Genomic DNA, 15407 nt, shown 5'->3' on the forward strand with positions numbered 1-15407 from the left:
TCATGCTCGCCAGCGTAGAGGGATGCTCCCACCCAAGCACATTCTCTCGCAACGCCAGCGTCTCCCGGTTCATCGATTCCGCCTCTTCGTACTTGCCTTGGCTGTCTAGCACGAGCGCCAAGTTGCCCATGCTCGTCAGCGTGTCGGGATGCTCCGGCCCAAGCACCTTCTTCTTCCGCGCCAGCGTCTCCTGGTTCATCGATTCCCCCTCCTCGTACTTGCCTTGGCGCTCTAGCATTCCCGCCAAGTTGCTCATGCTCGTCAGCATGTCGGGATGCTCCCACCCAAGCACCTTCTCTCGCAACGCCAGCGTCTCCCGGTTCATCGACTCCCCCTCCTCGTACTTGCCTTGGCTTTCAAGCGCTTCTGCCAGGTAGTTCATGCTCGTGAGTGTGTCAGTATGCTTATCCCCCAACTTCCTTTTTCTCAACGACAGTGCCTGTCGGTGCACTGTCTCTGCAGCAGAGTATTGCCCGAGGCTAGATTGGCATCGCCCTATCCGATCTAGAAGCGAGGCTTTGGCTGTCTCCTCCAACACGCTGTCCGGTCTAGTCACATGAATCGCATGCGCGAGGTACCCCGTCCATACCTCTTTCCTCACGTGTCCACCTCGCGGAAGCAGCTCCTCAAGTCGCGCCGCTGCTCTCGCTGTCCAAGCCGGCCCTTCGCCATGTCTGTCCAACCACCATACCGATGCCATGTGGACCAGTCGGTGCATGTCGAAGCACTTCTCGCTGCCCGGCTCCTGTGAAGCCTGCTGCCGCTCCGTGACGAACGCATATCCTTTCAGCGTCCCGATCGCTTTGGTCTGCTGCAGCACCGAGCCGCCGCGAGGCAACAGGGACCGGGAAACGTTGATGCGGTCGATGCATGCCATGAACGAAAGACACTCCGCAGCAAGCCGGTCTTGCCTCTGGATCTGGTCGAACGAGATGTGCCATGTCCTAGCGACTGTGCTTTCCATCTCTTTGTACCGGCTAGGGTCCTCGAAATGCTCGCCGAAGAGCTCGGTCCTGGTGCCTGTTGCCCAGAACAGCGAGAGATACTCGGATACTGGGACGTCGTTGCTGTTGATGAAAGCAGCCGCCTGCACAACGGCAAGCGGTAGATACTGAAGTGACTCCAGTAGTTGGTCTGCAGCTTTCTCCTCGTCAAGCAACCTTGGTTTCGATATCCGCCGCGCAAGCAGCTGCCGCGCTTCTGTTTTGCTTATATCGTCTAGCTGCAGAACATGGCTCGGAGTCAGCTCTTCGGCAGCTTTCCTACTCCGTGTCGTGAACAAGATCTTGCCTTTGTCGTTATGCGGGAGATGGTCCTGCAGACGAGCCGACCCGGCATGGACGCTAGTGCCGTTTGCGAGCACTCCAAGATCGTCCGCATTGTCCACAATCATCACCCAGTGACCCGCGCCGTCTAAACTCAGCGCATCCTTGACGAGCTGCTTGATGTCCACGTTGTCCTCGGTGATGCCGGGCACGCGGAGGCGGATTCCTATGTCGCGAAAGGCAAGTTCGAAGCTCTGGCGACTGATGGCAGGCACCCAGAAAACGGGACGTCCAGCGTCTTGAATCAGTGTGCGGTAGGCAAGCTCAAGGGCCAGCGCCGATTTCCCACAGCCGCCCAGCCCTTGGACTGACATGCGGTAGGGTGTGCTAGAATCGATGAAGCGTTCGAGAGAGCGAAGCTGGTCTTCTCGCCCGACAAACAACGCGTTCCTCGGAAAGGGTAACGGGGAAGGAGCTGCACTTTGTTATTTGGTACTGAGGACTGCTGCCTCGCGAACGTACCTGTCAAGTCACGTACATGTTCCGTTCCGTGCCCTTTCTGCCGCCTCTGTATTTCTTCCTCCAGGCGCAGCCTTGCGTATGCTTCTCCTTCGCCGTAGATAAGCGGCAGGAACACTCCACATATCCCCAGTAGACAATACACCCTATCCTCCTCCAACGTTGTTATACGCCTAGCTGCCCAGCTTATCCGCTCCTCGACGCTGAACTCGCTCAGACCCTGTCCTCTGAGCACTTTAACAGGAATCTTGGTGATCTTGTGGATCTCTTGCTCCAGCGACATCCTGCTGCCTAGCTGCTTGCCCTCCTTGGAGAAGAACTCGACTGTGGGTGGCGCAAGCAGCTCTTGCAGCGTCCAGCCTCGCATGAACCATCGGCTCTGTCGAAATGCAGCCTCCCACGAAATCGGATACACTTGGGCGTCGGTGACTTCATTTGGAACCTCGACATCGGACAGGTATACGTAGCACTTGCGTGCCCGCTGGTACCAGCGGAACATGGAGTTGATCGCAGTGCTGACTTCGACGCTGGTGCTCTTGTCGATGCAGCAGGTGTCCACCCACGAGTACTGCAGGCCATCCTGGTGCGCTCTGTCTACGCAGAAGTTGAGTTTGTCGTGGCCGGCCTTGTCCTTTCCCATGCCAGCGACCAGCTCATGGTAGGAGACTTCCTGGCCCTCGGCCCACGTGTGCGACAGGATGGCATACGGAGGGAGGTTCTTGTTGTCGCTGAACGGTACCAGTTCGAGACCGCCGTTCGGCGAGCGCTTCAGAAGACGCATCGGACCGCCGAGTATTTCCGTGAGCAGCGAAAACTGGCCGGGATCGATGGTAGTGCATGCGTGCTGTCGTGTAGAATAAGCGGTGCAGAGCAGCGGCACACATCTCCCAGCCTGCTTGCGGCTGCACGTGGGAACTCATCGACGAGGCTGCAGGCTGTCGCTTAGCAGGTGCCTAGGTTGAGTACTGGCTTATTCAGACGCTGCACAGCCACTGATCGATCAGCTGCCGGCCTGATGTGTACCGCACTGTAAGTACATCATGACACGCGGATTATGCAGGGTATGCAGGGCTGCACTGCATTAGCTAAGATTGGCTGTCGCTTCCACCAGAAGTACCGATCAGCGAGGCAGCCCTGCAGAAGATTGCGCGCCACAGCAAGCACAAGGCCAATAACAATTTCCCCACATCGTAGCAAGGCTGCGATGCTCCGATATGATTATTCATGACTGTTATTGAGTAAGGAGAGGCAGATAGCAGCAATGTAGGAAGGGCTGTCTCTTATGCTATAGGACAAGGTTCTCTACAAGTTGCGCGCGGAAACGACGACGCGATTGTATATTTTGATAGGAGCAGTGCTAGTGTATTCGGAATACACTTGAATACATAATCTATTAGAAAGTATAAGAAAGACGGCTGTTTGCGCAGAGTTGTTATCGCTCAAAGCCAAAGTACCCCTGCTATTTTCGGTTACGGGGGTTTTTCGGTAACGCAGGGAGGGACGTTAGTCCATATGCACAAGCTAGAGTCACTTAGGCCTCGTATTCGATAAGTTGCAATTACTTGTATACCGGTAACTATTAGTCTCGGTCAATGCTACGGGTTACACGTCCGCTCACACTGTTAGAACCTAACATGGCACCACGCCAGTCAGGCAGCCCTAAGCCCGCTGCCACCAAACAGTCTACAGGCGTCACTAAGCTTAAGTCGTCCTCAAACAGTATAAATAGCTTCGTCCCAACGTTCACCTCGCCTGCTCCGCAAGTCCACCACACGGGTCTATCATTCCAGATGAACAGCGTAAGCCTACGATATCAAGCTTACTACAGAGCCTAGCTAACGTCTTCCAGATGGGTGTGGACCCCGAGCGCAACGTCAGCGACGCCATGGCCATGCTATCGTCCCTTCTCCCAGCGTGATCGAGGAGGAGCAGAAGCCGAACCTCAGCGCCGGATCCGACGACGATACAGAGTCTGTACTCTCACCCTTGGACGACTTCTCTCCAGTCGGCGACGAGCTGCATGTGCCGGAGAAGCGTGACGGCGTCTCCGCATGGACGATTGTGCCGACATACCAGGCGAAAAAGTCGATGTCGCCAACACCCAAGCCTCACACCCCCTTGGCGGAGGGTGTGCCCGGGACCGAGGACCTCATCACGCGTGTGCCGGGCCAGAAGGCTGTCGCGGTCGTCACTCCCAACGAGAAGCACTCGAAGAACAACATGGCGAATTGGCGGTCCCTCGACCTCGTGCAGGATCGACCACGCATCGATGAAGAGGCCGAGTCCAGCGAGGACGAGTGGCTGGACAAGTACAACAAGAAGTCCGTCGTCGCGAAACCAAAGCGCAAGGATCATGTATGAGTGGGCTTGTTGCATACCATCAGGCTTCAAGGGATAAATCCAGGGAGATAATCTTGCTAGCACCTTGCACTGGCATCGCTCGGGTGGCATGCGCTTCCAGGTGCGATATAGATCGGAATAACCATACCCGGAGACTCATACGAGTTTGGGAGGTATGTGGTTGTCTCATGCTATGTCTGTGATTGACTCCGTCTGCCTATCCCGCGAGACGATATCGAGGCGCGAACACTCTGTCTTGTTTGGTATTATGTAACTAGTTGCACGCCGTAGCACATACAGCTCGTGTTATGAATTGCTGTTGCATCTTTTGACTGTGAGTGATATCTACCCAAACGACGTACCACCCGAGCTGATGAATACGGAGCCACACCATTTAGGTTGCAGCTGCTGGGGATAGAGCGAGGACCTTAATGTACATGTTCCCAGGTCGTGTGCTACAGCCTATTTGGTAGGTCTAAATTGCAAGGGGAAGCTGGCGAAGATGAAAGTGTAACAGGCGCCATGGGAAAATTGGGAGCAGCGTGCTCTACTGTCTTGATCGCCACGTAGAACAATCTTCTGTTCAATTGGGCCCTACAGATTTCAACTGTAACCAATCGATGCTCAGATTGGAGAGCCAAAAACCTGAAACCTATAGAAAAAGAAGACGAGGATCCGTCCAGAGATCTAGGCGCGCGTTTGTCTCCAATAACTGTGCCTGATCGATATATATGCCTAACTCGGAAGCTGTGCCTGAACTCGCCCTGAGCTTCTCAGAGATATAAAAGCCCTCTACAAGCTCGGCTTCTTCTTACCACCATGCGGCCCCTCTAACTTCTCCTCTTTGATCTCCTCATCCTCATCCTCATCCCGGACCTCCTCCATCATCGCCTCCCTATCAGCCAACGCCTTCCGCGTTTTCCAATGCTCCTTCGGATAGAACTGATTCACCCACTCCATATCATCATCGCGCTTTTCGCCGCCGCACCACAGGACCGCAAACTCATCGATCTGCGCCCACCACAAGTTCATAGCCTCCTTTCCATAGCCCTTTAGGATGCTTCTGGGATTCTTGTAGAGCACGTCAACACCCCGGTCGCCGATCTTGCGGCACGGCTCCCGGTCAATATAGCCGGCGCCTTCGGCCTTGACGATCTTGAGGAAGCCGCCGGCGGCAGGCATGGGGGCGAGGACCTTGCGCCACTTGGGCTGCGAGACCGAGAACTTGGGGGCCTGGGGTAGGTCGCCGACAGAGACGGGCGAAGGTGTGCGGCTGAGGATCTCGGTGTTCTCGTTCTCACTGACGGGAGCGGCTTCCGTTGATTTTCCGGCCTGTTTGGACTTCGCGAGCATGAAATTTGCCTTTTACGTGGACTGCAGACCGCCATTGGACCTTTTCCCGGCCATTTTGATGTTGGCTGCTGGACGTGTTGGTCGAGTGCGGGGCGAGTGAATGGTTCGTTCACGTGATATCTTACCCTAAGTCCGGTTGTCGAGGCGCTACGCGGTGGGTACTGAATACCGCACAAATAAAATCAAGGGTTTTTTCGTGTTGCCTGTTGGGGTGTCCGTACACAAGTGCCTGGGTGTTAACGGTGGAGCGGGTGGTGTGAGAGGTGGTGCCTTGAAGTATTATCGCAGCGCGCAGGGTAGCTTCAGATGGCGGAGGGGCGAAGAAGCACCTGACGAAACGGTCTTGTTTCGCTGCGGCGCACAGGTCCGTGGAATTATCGAGAGTCTGTGGCAGCGATTGCGGAAGGCGGCTGTGGCATGTGCTTGATCTGACCTAGTGCTTCAACCGAAAGGGTGGCCAGTGCGAATATATTGAAAGTGCGTCGCTGACGTAGGGTTGTCAGTTCAATTGACTCGCAGGTCGTTCTATTGCGGCTGGCTGGCGCCATCGGCCCCGGAAAGCCCACCTGTCGCTGCTACCACGCGTCTATTTATCGGTGAAGCAAAAGGTATCGTCGCACGCATACACGCCCACACTCGTTGCCCCGATGCCCCCGGTCATCTCTCCTGGTACTCGTCCCAGGTTGAGCGCTGGCCGTGCGGCGCCTGCCCCGGCGCATCCGGCATGTACACATCGCCTACGTTAAACGGCAGCGGATTATGCTGGTCAAATCCGGTCAGAAACACATTCGCCAGCGGCGAGTGCGAGTGCAGCGCTTCGGAGAAGAAGCCCGACACGGGCAGGTCCGTGGCGCCCGGAAACACATTGACCGTCGGCATCGACTCGGCGAACACATTGGACATGTAGGACTCCCCGCTGGGCTGCATTTCCTGCGGCGAGGGGTGCTGCTCGAGAAATTCCTCGCCAGTGAGCCATTGCGTGGCGAAGCCCGAGTAACCGACATCGGACACGGTAGGGCTCGGATGCTCCGAGAGCAGTTGTTTGATTTCCTGGGGCGGATCAGCAGGCCGTTGTGCATGTGGCTCGATGTGGGTTTTGTCCGTACATAACTTACTTGGGTGGTCCGGGGATCTTGGAAAGTCCGCGAAGCCAACTTTTTGAGCAAGTCGACGGTAATCGAATACGCGCGCTCTGCGGTCCTGTTGGTGGAGCTTAGTTCGCGTAGCCAACGTACCAGCTTCTTCACGGCGGGCAGGACAGCTGAGCTCTCTGCTTCGTAGCAAGCTTCTAGCAGGAGGATAGCGATAGACTGCATTAGGTAGTGCACTGCGGACCACCATGGGAAGATTTTGTAGATTTCTTTGCCCCACACAGCCATATCGTCTGGCAAACATGCGGCGATAGACTTGGCCGCGGCCACACACTGCGCTGCAGTTTGGTGGTTGAAATTGACTGAAGATTGCGTCTGTGATCGGATACGACGGTCCAAGCGGCATAGGCAGGGTCTGCATATAAGGATCTTGGTACTGTAATAGTAGGTTTTGAGGATATTACGTTCCTGCTGCATGGTCTGGCCTCGGCCGTGGTCTTTGAAGGGATCGAGGCCCGCAGGAAGCGAGTACAGCCACGCATCCAGATCGTCTGCAAGCTGTGAAATGTAGCCTTGAATGTCTTTCCACGACTTTGTGACCAGATTTGGCGAGTAGAGCTGGTTCAGGACATTGTTTGACACCATTCCCAGCTTTACGACGGCAATCAAGAAGGTCCCCGCGTTGGCTTCATCATTTAACGTGTCTCGTGCATCGGTGCCACTGGGGTTACCTCCCAGCGGCGTGGCGCTTGGTGCACGAGATGAGCCCGCATCCGAAGGCGATCCGGCAGTCGCACTACCCCATTTCGGTCTTGTTCCAAATTTGGCTTGAATGATGGCCTCGTCTATGTCGTTGGCTGATATCGGAAGAGGTAGAGTGGTGGACGAATGGACATCAGCTCCCACCGAAGGCCGACCAGTCACGGCAGACAGGGTACGGTCAAGTGAATAGACTGCCCACCATATTCGCGACAGCAGCTCCTTCTTTACTGCGGTAGCAGTGCGATCCTCGTTGCGTATGTGGAGTCCCAGAGAGAAGCCAAAACGAATAGACATTCCTATGACAACCCAGGATCTGTATCGTTTTTGTCAGTGGAGTGTGCTTTCAAGTGCAAACCTGAGGCGGCGAAGATATTGAGTCAATGGCAAATGCGCAAATGAAAGGTTGATAGACCAGCAAGAAGAAGGAGAAGCCGACTCCTGAATGCAGCTCGTTGCTCAGTGCGCGGAAGAAAGGGTCGAAGAACAGGACCAAGACAGAAAAGGTACTGACCTGTTGACGTGACCGATGGCCATGTAGTAAAAGGACAACAAGCCAGTCTGGAAGTGTTAACCAATGTTGTTCGGTAAGGTTGGTTCCACATACGATTTGCATCTGAGCAAGGTCGGGATGGGTGAGCCACCTGATGTTGTCGTCAGCAGTTGTTCGTGGATTTCAAACTTTGCTTGTTTACAAGAGATGGCAGTAACAAGGTTCATATCGCTTGATGGAGCCATTCGAAGAAGGATTACTTGCCAAGGATCATTCAGACTCAAAGCCCACGCTCTTTTATGGTAAAGCAGGTGATCTCTCTCTGCGAAGGGTGAGTATTGAGCGCGGGTTGCAGAGAGAAAAGGCCTACCGTCGGCAGCGTGGTCACTTTCCATAAGGTGGGAATAGACAGCGCCTATGGCGAAGACTAGATTGAGCATAGCTTGCCACTTTTGGGGCAGTTTGTAGGGCGCCCCTTGAGCAACCAAGGAATAGTAATGGACAAACTGCTTTGTGAAAGTCTTTTGGGAGAGAATGGGGAAAGAGTTCTGGACGGTTTGCATGTAGCACTTGAGGAGGTGTTCTGCCGTCTCGTAGGGCGGCAACTCGAGAGGGTCAACTTCCATGTCCATATCCAGGGGCTCTTCATCGAGGTAGAAACTGCAGCTTCTCGTGTCCATTAGTGGAAGTGGGTTCTTGTTTTGACGTTGGTGCATGGCGGCTATGCGTTGTTCGTGGGCCTGGGCCGAACTGCCCGGAGGCCCGTAGGGTCCATGGTCATGATGGCCAGAACTTGTGCCGTCTGCCTCGCGATGAAGTCTCCGCAGCCACTGGACCTCTGAGTTCTTGCCTATGTAGCCAATGGCTCGAGAATGCTTGCTGCTCAGGAGATCTTCGCCCATGTTGTCAATATCCTCATTGGAGCCAACCTCGGCCGTGACATTGGCCTCGTCCAGGTCGTCGGTCTGGGCTTGGTCTTCAAGACCGACATTGGGGGAGTCGCCTAGGGTTTTGTCCGGGCTTTTCTGCAGGGTCAGGGCGGCTTCAGCCACATCTTCGGCGGCCTTTGGTCGTGTTAGCATTGTTGCTTCTCTCCCGTCCAGTGGCAGCTCGCTACGTACAGCGGCCAGGATGTCGTCGATCTTCTGCTTCTCGCGGGGCGAAGCGCCCGGGCGCAGTTCCTGGAGCAAGTGGAGCAGGTCCTGGTTGTGCTCGGTGGCGCTTCAAACATCAGTGAATCAGAGGGGAGCAGGACAGCGAGTTGACGGACGTCTTGAGGCGGTCTTTGCGGCTGGCGGCATAAACACAGTCGCCTTGGTTGTCGGCGCAGTTCTGGCACTTTGGCTGGGCGCCGTTGCACTTGATCTTGCGGGCGCGACAGCTCAAGCATGCTCTGGAGACGCGGGCTTGGCGGGGCGCGGCGGGCTTCTTGGGGGGCTCTCGTGGTCTGTCGAGGCGTGGTATGGGTAGTTTGCCAGGCCGGGCGAGGGGCACGTGAGGCTGCTGAAAAGCCATTTTCAGAAGTTCAGGCAGGGATGCGAGGGAGAGTGAAGGAACCAGGTGGGGGCACCATGGCTCACCAGCAGCAGCACAAGAGCACTGCGGCGGCAGGCCCTGGAGCATTTGATCTCAGATTTCATGCTGTTGCTGGGCGATGCTGGTGCGGCGGCGATTGGCTGGAGTTCGCCCCCGAGGCGGCGGCGAGCGATGATTGGTGGGTGGGGTGGCCGAGCTGGCGACGGAGCATGCGGATTGAGAACGCCATGTCTAGCGCTGGGCTGGCCGCTCGCGCTGGAGCCATGACGAGGGGGCTGCCGCAGGGCAGGGCCATGCCGTGCGCGCGGGGATGGGCAGCAGCTTGCTGTGCTGGGCCGGGGAGGGGACCGAGTGCCCGCCGTCGAGGCGGCGCGGGCACGACCTGCTGTTATACACAGGCGGGCAGCGTCCGCGGAGGCAGCGCCCTCGCAGCGTGCCCCGCTGCCGCGCAAAGGCAGCTAGCGCTCGAGCTGCCCGCCGTGCCCCGCCAGGCCCCATAGGCACAGCTGCCACCACCGGACCTCGCTATACACATGCACCCGCACCCCCGCCGCACGCCCGCCGCACCGCAGCAAGCATGGCCGACCACCAGCAGGCCGAGCACGACTACTTCGCCAACGAGCCGCCGCCCAAGGACCTGCAGGCCAACGTCACCCTCGCCCGCGAGTTCGTCGACCGCCACGGCGCCGCCCGCCGCCGCCTGGTGCTCGTCACGTCGGGCGGCACCACGGTGCCCCTCGAGACGCAGACAGTGCGCTACATCGACAACTTCTCCGCCGGCACGCGCGGCGCCACGAGCGCAGAGTACTTCCTGAGCCAGGGCTACGCCGTCATTTTCCTGCACCGCCAGTTCTCGCTGCTGCCCTACTCACGCCACTACTCGCACAACACGCGCTCCTTCCTCGACTTCATGCGCGAGGACAATGGCCGCGTCACCGTCGACGAGCAGCACCAGGCCGACATGCTCGACGTGCTGCGCCAGTACACCCAGGTGAAGCGCGATGGTCGCCTGCTGATCCTGTCCTTCGTCACCATCACAGAGTACCTGTGGGACCTGCGCGAGGTCGCCCGGCTCATGCGCCCCCTGGGCCCGCGCGCCATGTTCTACCTCGCCGCTGCCGTCTCCGACTTCTTCGTGCCCCGCGACCGCATGGTCGAGCACAAGATCCAGTCCAACGAGGAATTCGCCCAGTCTGCCGCGGACCCCGACGCCACCGTGCTCCCGCCCGCGACGCGCACAGAGGGCCGCAAGCTGGTCATCGACCTGGAGCCTGTGCCCAAGTTCCTCAAGCAGCTCGTCGACGGCTGGGCGCCCGACGGCATCATAGTGAGCTTCAAGCTCGAGACGGACCCTTCGATACTTGTCAAGAAGGCCCGCTACGCCCTGGACAAGTACTCGCACCACCTCGTCATTGGTAATCTGCTGAGCACCCGCAAGTGGGAGGTCGTCTTCGTGTCGCGGCTCGAGGGCGAGAAGTGGATCCGCGTGCCCGAACACAGACGCACCAAGAGCTTCTCGGGCGTGCCCTCGCTCGTGGGCTCCGCCGACCCCGCAGCGAAGCAGGACCAGTCGGAAACGTCGCAGTCGCTGCTGGAGACGCAGTCCGAAGCGCCCAAAGGCGAGCCCGCCGTTGAAATTGAATCTCTCATCATCCCGGCCATCGAAGCTATGCATACAAAGTACATTGAGCAGACGCAGAAGCGGATATAGACAAGCAATAAATAAGCACAGACGAGGTATGGTATCCTGCGAAACTCCGTGAGCGTGTGCCTGCCGCCTGACTTCCTGTTCATATATGTGCATGCATCCCAAGGTCACGCTCCCAGCTCCATTCCCACGCTCTACCGAGTGCCGAATCGGTGCCTCAAGATGCCGAATCGGGCGCAACCGACATGGAGCATGTCCCATTTGGTCCACGCGTGGATGTGCGACGCTGGATGAGACATGTCTCGGTCACTACACGCTCCCAACGACCTGGATGGGGGCGCGAGCAGACCCGGGGGAGAAAGTCATGCGACGGCGTTTGGTGCGCGCTGGGAGGAGCGGTGCTGTGGTGGTCCTGCCAAGTGGTGACGATGCGATTGATATCGGGCTCGGCTGGCGGTGCAGGGTTATAGGAGTAGGATCAGAGACCAGGATAAAACGACCTAACTGCAGCTGTCGAGAGCAGCATTTTGAGCGCTTGCTAGGCGGCGTGTAGTGCATTGCAATGCTCGGCACCAGGTCCTCGGGAAAACACTTACCAGCGAGCTCCTCTCTGTGGGCCTCGTACATTGACCCGTGGCAAAACACATGTGGTATCCACGGTGAAAAGCAAAGTTGCCAACGCAAGTCCTCGGTGATGGTAGGCCGGGGATTAGTGTTCCCGTTGAGAGCGGGCCGCTAGCTTCCTTGCCCTTGTCTAGTTCGAATGCTTCCATACCGACAACATCCAACAAAACTGACGCGCATCATCGTCCAAGTCGTTGCGCCTACTCCACAACGGCAATGTTTTCTGACCTGTGTGAAGCGCTTCCAGTTGACGTTGACATGTCAAGCAGCTGCGGTCCTTGTGTTCCCTTCCTTTTGGCTATTCCTCAGCAGACCAACTGTACAAGGTTCGGTGGGCAGGGGCATGGTCACGATCGCGCTTGCCCAAAAATTGTCACTTTCTCTAATCTGTGCGAGGCAGCGCTTCCAGTCGCCATGCCAAGCTGTTCCCTCTGGCTATTCCTCTCCATCCACGGCTCTCCACGGCTCTATTCTAGACTCTGGCCATGATAGTGTTATCGATACACCCTTCGAAGAATGGCTGCATGTCTGGCGGCCGTGACCGATGTGAGCGCGGTGGCTGAGACGAAATGCATCCGCAGACAATGCAACGTTCGCAACAACAATACTGTACCAGCCCTCGGCGCACGCAAGATAATTGCTCTTCCGCCTCGTCTCTGCGTGAGACGTCGCTCTTCCTCGTCCATCTTCGAGCAGTCCGAACAGTCCTGTGCATAATGAGATGGCTTGTCTCACCCATCACTCTCTCTTTCCAGTTCGATGTGTGTTTATTTATGGGCATGAGGCGGGGACTCGAGGAAGTTACATTCCATATGTCGCTGTGTCACGGCTTAGCGCTACCACCCTTTGCCCACGCACAGCGCCTTGCGTCACCATGGCCTTCTTCTAGCTGCATCACCGGATGTATTGCAATCTTCTTCCGACTCTGTGTGGCGTTTGGAAGCTTCCACTCTCCCACTTTTCTCATCGCTGGCGCTGCAGCATGACATGCATGACCAGATTGACGAAAGCGTCTGCTGTTTGAGAGCGTTTCTCGACAGGCGCCTCCACCAGGTTCAACTCCTCCGACATCTGACAAGACTGCCATCCCTTGCTGATTTCTGCTCGCCTACTCGCTCCGACTCGCTTGTGTCACAGCGTCGCGCCCAATTGGACGGCTCAGTGCTGCGACATATCGATCGAGTCGCGAGATCTCAGGTCTACACAAACCACAGTCCCGGCAAGCTGGTCCTATGTCACGCTGGCCCTGGCACCTCAGATATTCCCACCCCAGCCTCCTCACCGTAGCACCTGGCCAGTCGGTACTTGATAAACAACATGTCTCACCCCTTGACTCCAAGACGCCGGTCGTGTGCATGTATATATCGTGGCACCTACCGTCTTATCAAGCTTATCGCCCTTGGCCATTCTCTGTCCGACACTTTTGGCTCGTCCAGCGTCACTTTTCAATTAGTTGCTGCTAACGCGCCGGAAGCATGTCTACCATAACGACCTTCACACCGCAACACTCTTCGCCACTGGCTCGTACAATCTCGCCCTTCAAAGATCCTCGACCCCCGCCATGTGCACCCGGAAACACGGCACAAATATGGGATGAGTACGAAAGACGCGCTGTAGAAAATGCAAAGAGACGGGATACCACACCTTCTTTAGCCCGCCGTCAGGCACAAGGATCGCGTCTTTCGAGCGGCACCGTATACGATATCATCAGGAGCTATGATCCGCACTCATCGCCAAGGACACCATCCATCAAAGGATGTCCGCAGTTCGACTTTGGCTTCCCCACGCGGCAGCACCCACAGCTCCCGGCCGAGGCCACCACAGTGGCCATCTGCAAGACATGCAAAGGCCCAATCAGGTCCACACTTGGAATCTGCGAAGCATGCAAGAAGACCATCGTCCTCTCCTCGCCAGCAGGCCAAGCCACGCCCCCACTCACCCCTACAACGCCCGCCTTCCCAGCACCAGACCTCCCGCGATCAGCCAAGCCCACGTCTCCCAGAACCACGTCTCCCGCGGCCGCCTCCCCAAAGCGCCGCACCCACCGCTCCTCTGCCTCAGCATCCGCCTTAATACCCCACACCTTTGATCCCCCCATCCGCCTCTCCTCCCTCCGCCCCCCACCCGCCCTGCAAACCACCCCCCGCTCCTCCCTCGACGCCGCCCTCTCGCGCCCCCGCAAAGCCAGCCTCCCGGACGCCGCAGACAGGCACCACCTCCCCCGCAAGCCCCTCCCCACCGCAGGACCCACCTCCCCCATCACGCCGCCCTCGACCTCGCATAGCCGGACCTCCTCCATCTCCCCCTGGGCGACCGCGCGCCCCTGCTCCCTCGCAAACATCACGACCCCGCCCAGCACCGCGGGCGCGTACTACTCTTCGTCTGCGCGGCACAGCAGCGTCAGCGGCGCGGCGCCGTCGGAGCTGGCGTCCCTGCCTAGCACGAGTCCGCCGAGCGTGTGTCGCGCGAGCTACAGCCTACAGAATACGATGAGTGCATGGGAGGAGAGCGATAGCGAGGATGAGGAGAAGAGGGGGCTGGTCAAGTACTGGCGGGGGAGGCGATGGCGGGGGAGCATTGGGGGTGGTGGGCGGCGGGGGAGTGAAGGTAGTGGAGCAGGGCTGGGGGAGGTCGAGGCAGACAGAGCGAATGCGGGGAGTGGGAAAGCCGGGGGGAAGGGCAGGAGAAGGGGGTTTGTGCGGGTGATTAGCTGTGGGTGTGATGAGTGAGGACAGAGAGAGCGGTGTGAGGTGCGGTGTGGTGTAGGGTGGGAGGAAGACAAAAAAAATCGGTTTCTGTACTAGGGTTTGGGTTTTGTACAGCATCGCATTGTGTCCAGCGGGATAACAGCGCACGGAGATGAGAAATGAGTATAAAACACCGTCTTCTCTCTGTCCTGACATCACCATCTTCCATTGATATGACCTCCAACGACAATGACCACAACTCCAAAGTGCCTCCATCTGCTCCATCACTTCAATGGCCGGATGTAGTCGGTGCTGCTGTCTCAGATTCGGCCATACTTTCCTCATCCACGCCCTCACTCTAGTCCTTCTCTGCTCCACGCACCCAGCACCACCCTAGCCTCAGTAGACGCAAAAGGCTTCACCACGCTCCTCATTCCTCCCTGCCACGCCGCGCTCGCCCTTCACCCCGCAAAGGACGTTGGCCACCCCTTGGAGACGGCGGGCGGAGGGCTAGGCGGCAGGCGGCAGGCGGCAGGTATCGAGCGCAACATCCTGGGTCAAACAGGACGATTGTGCTGCTAGTCTCGCTCCCGTAGAGAACGTCTGCAGGAGGTTCTACGCTTCAAGAGCAGGCGGAATGACTGTGTTCGGGCGTGGCCGCGCATCGCTTGCCGGCGCTCGTGGAGCACGTCTATCGCCCCGCGAAAGAACGGACGTTGCGCACTCCCTTGCTTCCGCCGTCAAATGTCATCCCTCATGCGCGCTGTCCCCCGTTTTTCTCGCGGTGCCTTCGCTTCTCCCCGCCTCGCACGTCTCGCTCGGCACCCAGCTCTAGGCAAGCCTGAAGTGGGAAGTCGCCTTTCGCCGATGCTCGTCGCGAAGACCCAACACTGCTCCATCCTGCCCTGCTCTATTCTACTGCTCACTCATCGGCAGGCGGGGAGGAAGGCGCGGAAGCACGTTGTGCGACACCAGCTTTCTCGCTTGGGGGAGCGGATGGGTGATGGGTTTCCTTCCTGTGTTACAATCTAGGTGCATGTAGCGCTTTCGGCGCGCGGCGTGCGTGTGGGAAAGGCAAGGTCATTGATAGGT

At 57.7% G+C, this 15407-nt stretch overlaps 6 protein-coding genes across 6 annotated transcripts; 3 read left to right on the plus strand and 3 right to left on the minus strand.

Annotated features, from left to right (window-relative positions):
• Positions 1-3418: 3418 nt before the first annotated feature.
• Positions 3419-4549, plus strand: CC84DRAFT_1256374 (uncharacterized protein; the record flags this gene model as incomplete). The annotated part of the gene is made up of 3 exons (XM_018184618.1): positions 3419-3503; positions 3634-4458; positions 4510-4549. The coding sequence occupies 2 exons, from the start codon at positions 3419-3421 to the stop codon at positions 4143-4145; spliced, it is 597 nt and encodes a 198-aa protein (XP_018040918.1). The 3' UTR covers positions 4146-4458; positions 4510-4549.
• Positions 4550-4916: 367 nt separating this feature from the next.
• Positions 4917-5477, minus strand: CC84DRAFT_1213868 (uncharacterized protein; the record flags this gene model as incomplete). The annotated part of the gene is made up of 1 exon (XM_018182579.1): positions 4917-5477. The coding sequence occupies one exon, from the start codon at positions 5475-5477 to the stop codon at positions 4917-4919; it is 561 nt and encodes a 186-aa protein (XP_018040919.1).
• A 657-nt stretch (positions 5478-6134) lies between these two features.
• CC84DRAFT_1172944 (uncharacterized protein) lies at positions 6135-8902 on the minus strand (the record flags this gene model as incomplete). The annotated part of the gene is made up of 6 exons (XM_018180002.1): positions 6135-6527; positions 6593-7643; positions 7842-7888; positions 7935-7971; positions 8010-8142; positions 8191-8902. 6 exons carry the CDS (start codon positions 8900-8902, stop codon positions 6135-6137), a joined length of 2373 nt encoding a protein of 790 aa, XP_018040920.1.
• Positions 8834-9409, minus strand: CC84DRAFT_1161478 (uncharacterized protein). The gene has a single exon (XM_018177750.1). It carries the CDS (start codon positions 9333-9335, stop codon positions 9051-9053), a length of 285 nt encoding a protein of 94 aa, XP_018040921.1. The 5' UTR covers positions 9336-9409; the 3' UTR covers positions 8834-9050.
• Positions 9410-9757: 348 nt separating this feature from the next.
• Positions 9758-11190, plus strand: CC84DRAFT_487739 (phosphopantothenate-cysteine ligase-like protein). Its single transcript, XM_018186480.1, has one exon. It carries the CDS (start codon positions 9934-9936, stop codon positions 11065-11067), a length of 1134 nt encoding a protein of 377 aa, XP_018040922.1. The 5' UTR covers positions 9758-9933; the 3' UTR covers positions 11068-11190.
• A 1668-nt stretch (positions 11191-12858) lies between these two features.
• Positions 12859-14706, plus strand: CC84DRAFT_1237402 (uncharacterized protein). The gene has a single exon (XM_018183895.1). The coding sequence runs from the start codon at positions 13104-13106 to the stop codon at positions 14355-14357; it is 1254 nt and encodes a 417-aa protein (XP_018040923.1). The 5' UTR covers positions 12859-13103; the 3' UTR covers positions 14358-14706.
• The last annotated feature ends 701 nt before the right edge of the window (positions 14707-15407 follow it).

Source organism: Paraphaeosphaeria sporulosa (genome assembly GCF_001642045.1).
Source record: "Paraphaeosphaeria sporulosa strain AP3s5-JAC2a unplaced genomic scaffold CC84scaffold_2, whole genome shotgun sequence".
Classification (NCBI taxonomy): domain Eukaryota; kingdom Fungi; phylum Ascomycota; class Dothideomycetes; order Pleosporales; family Didymosphaeriaceae; genus Paraphaeosphaeria; species Paraphaeosphaeria sporulosa.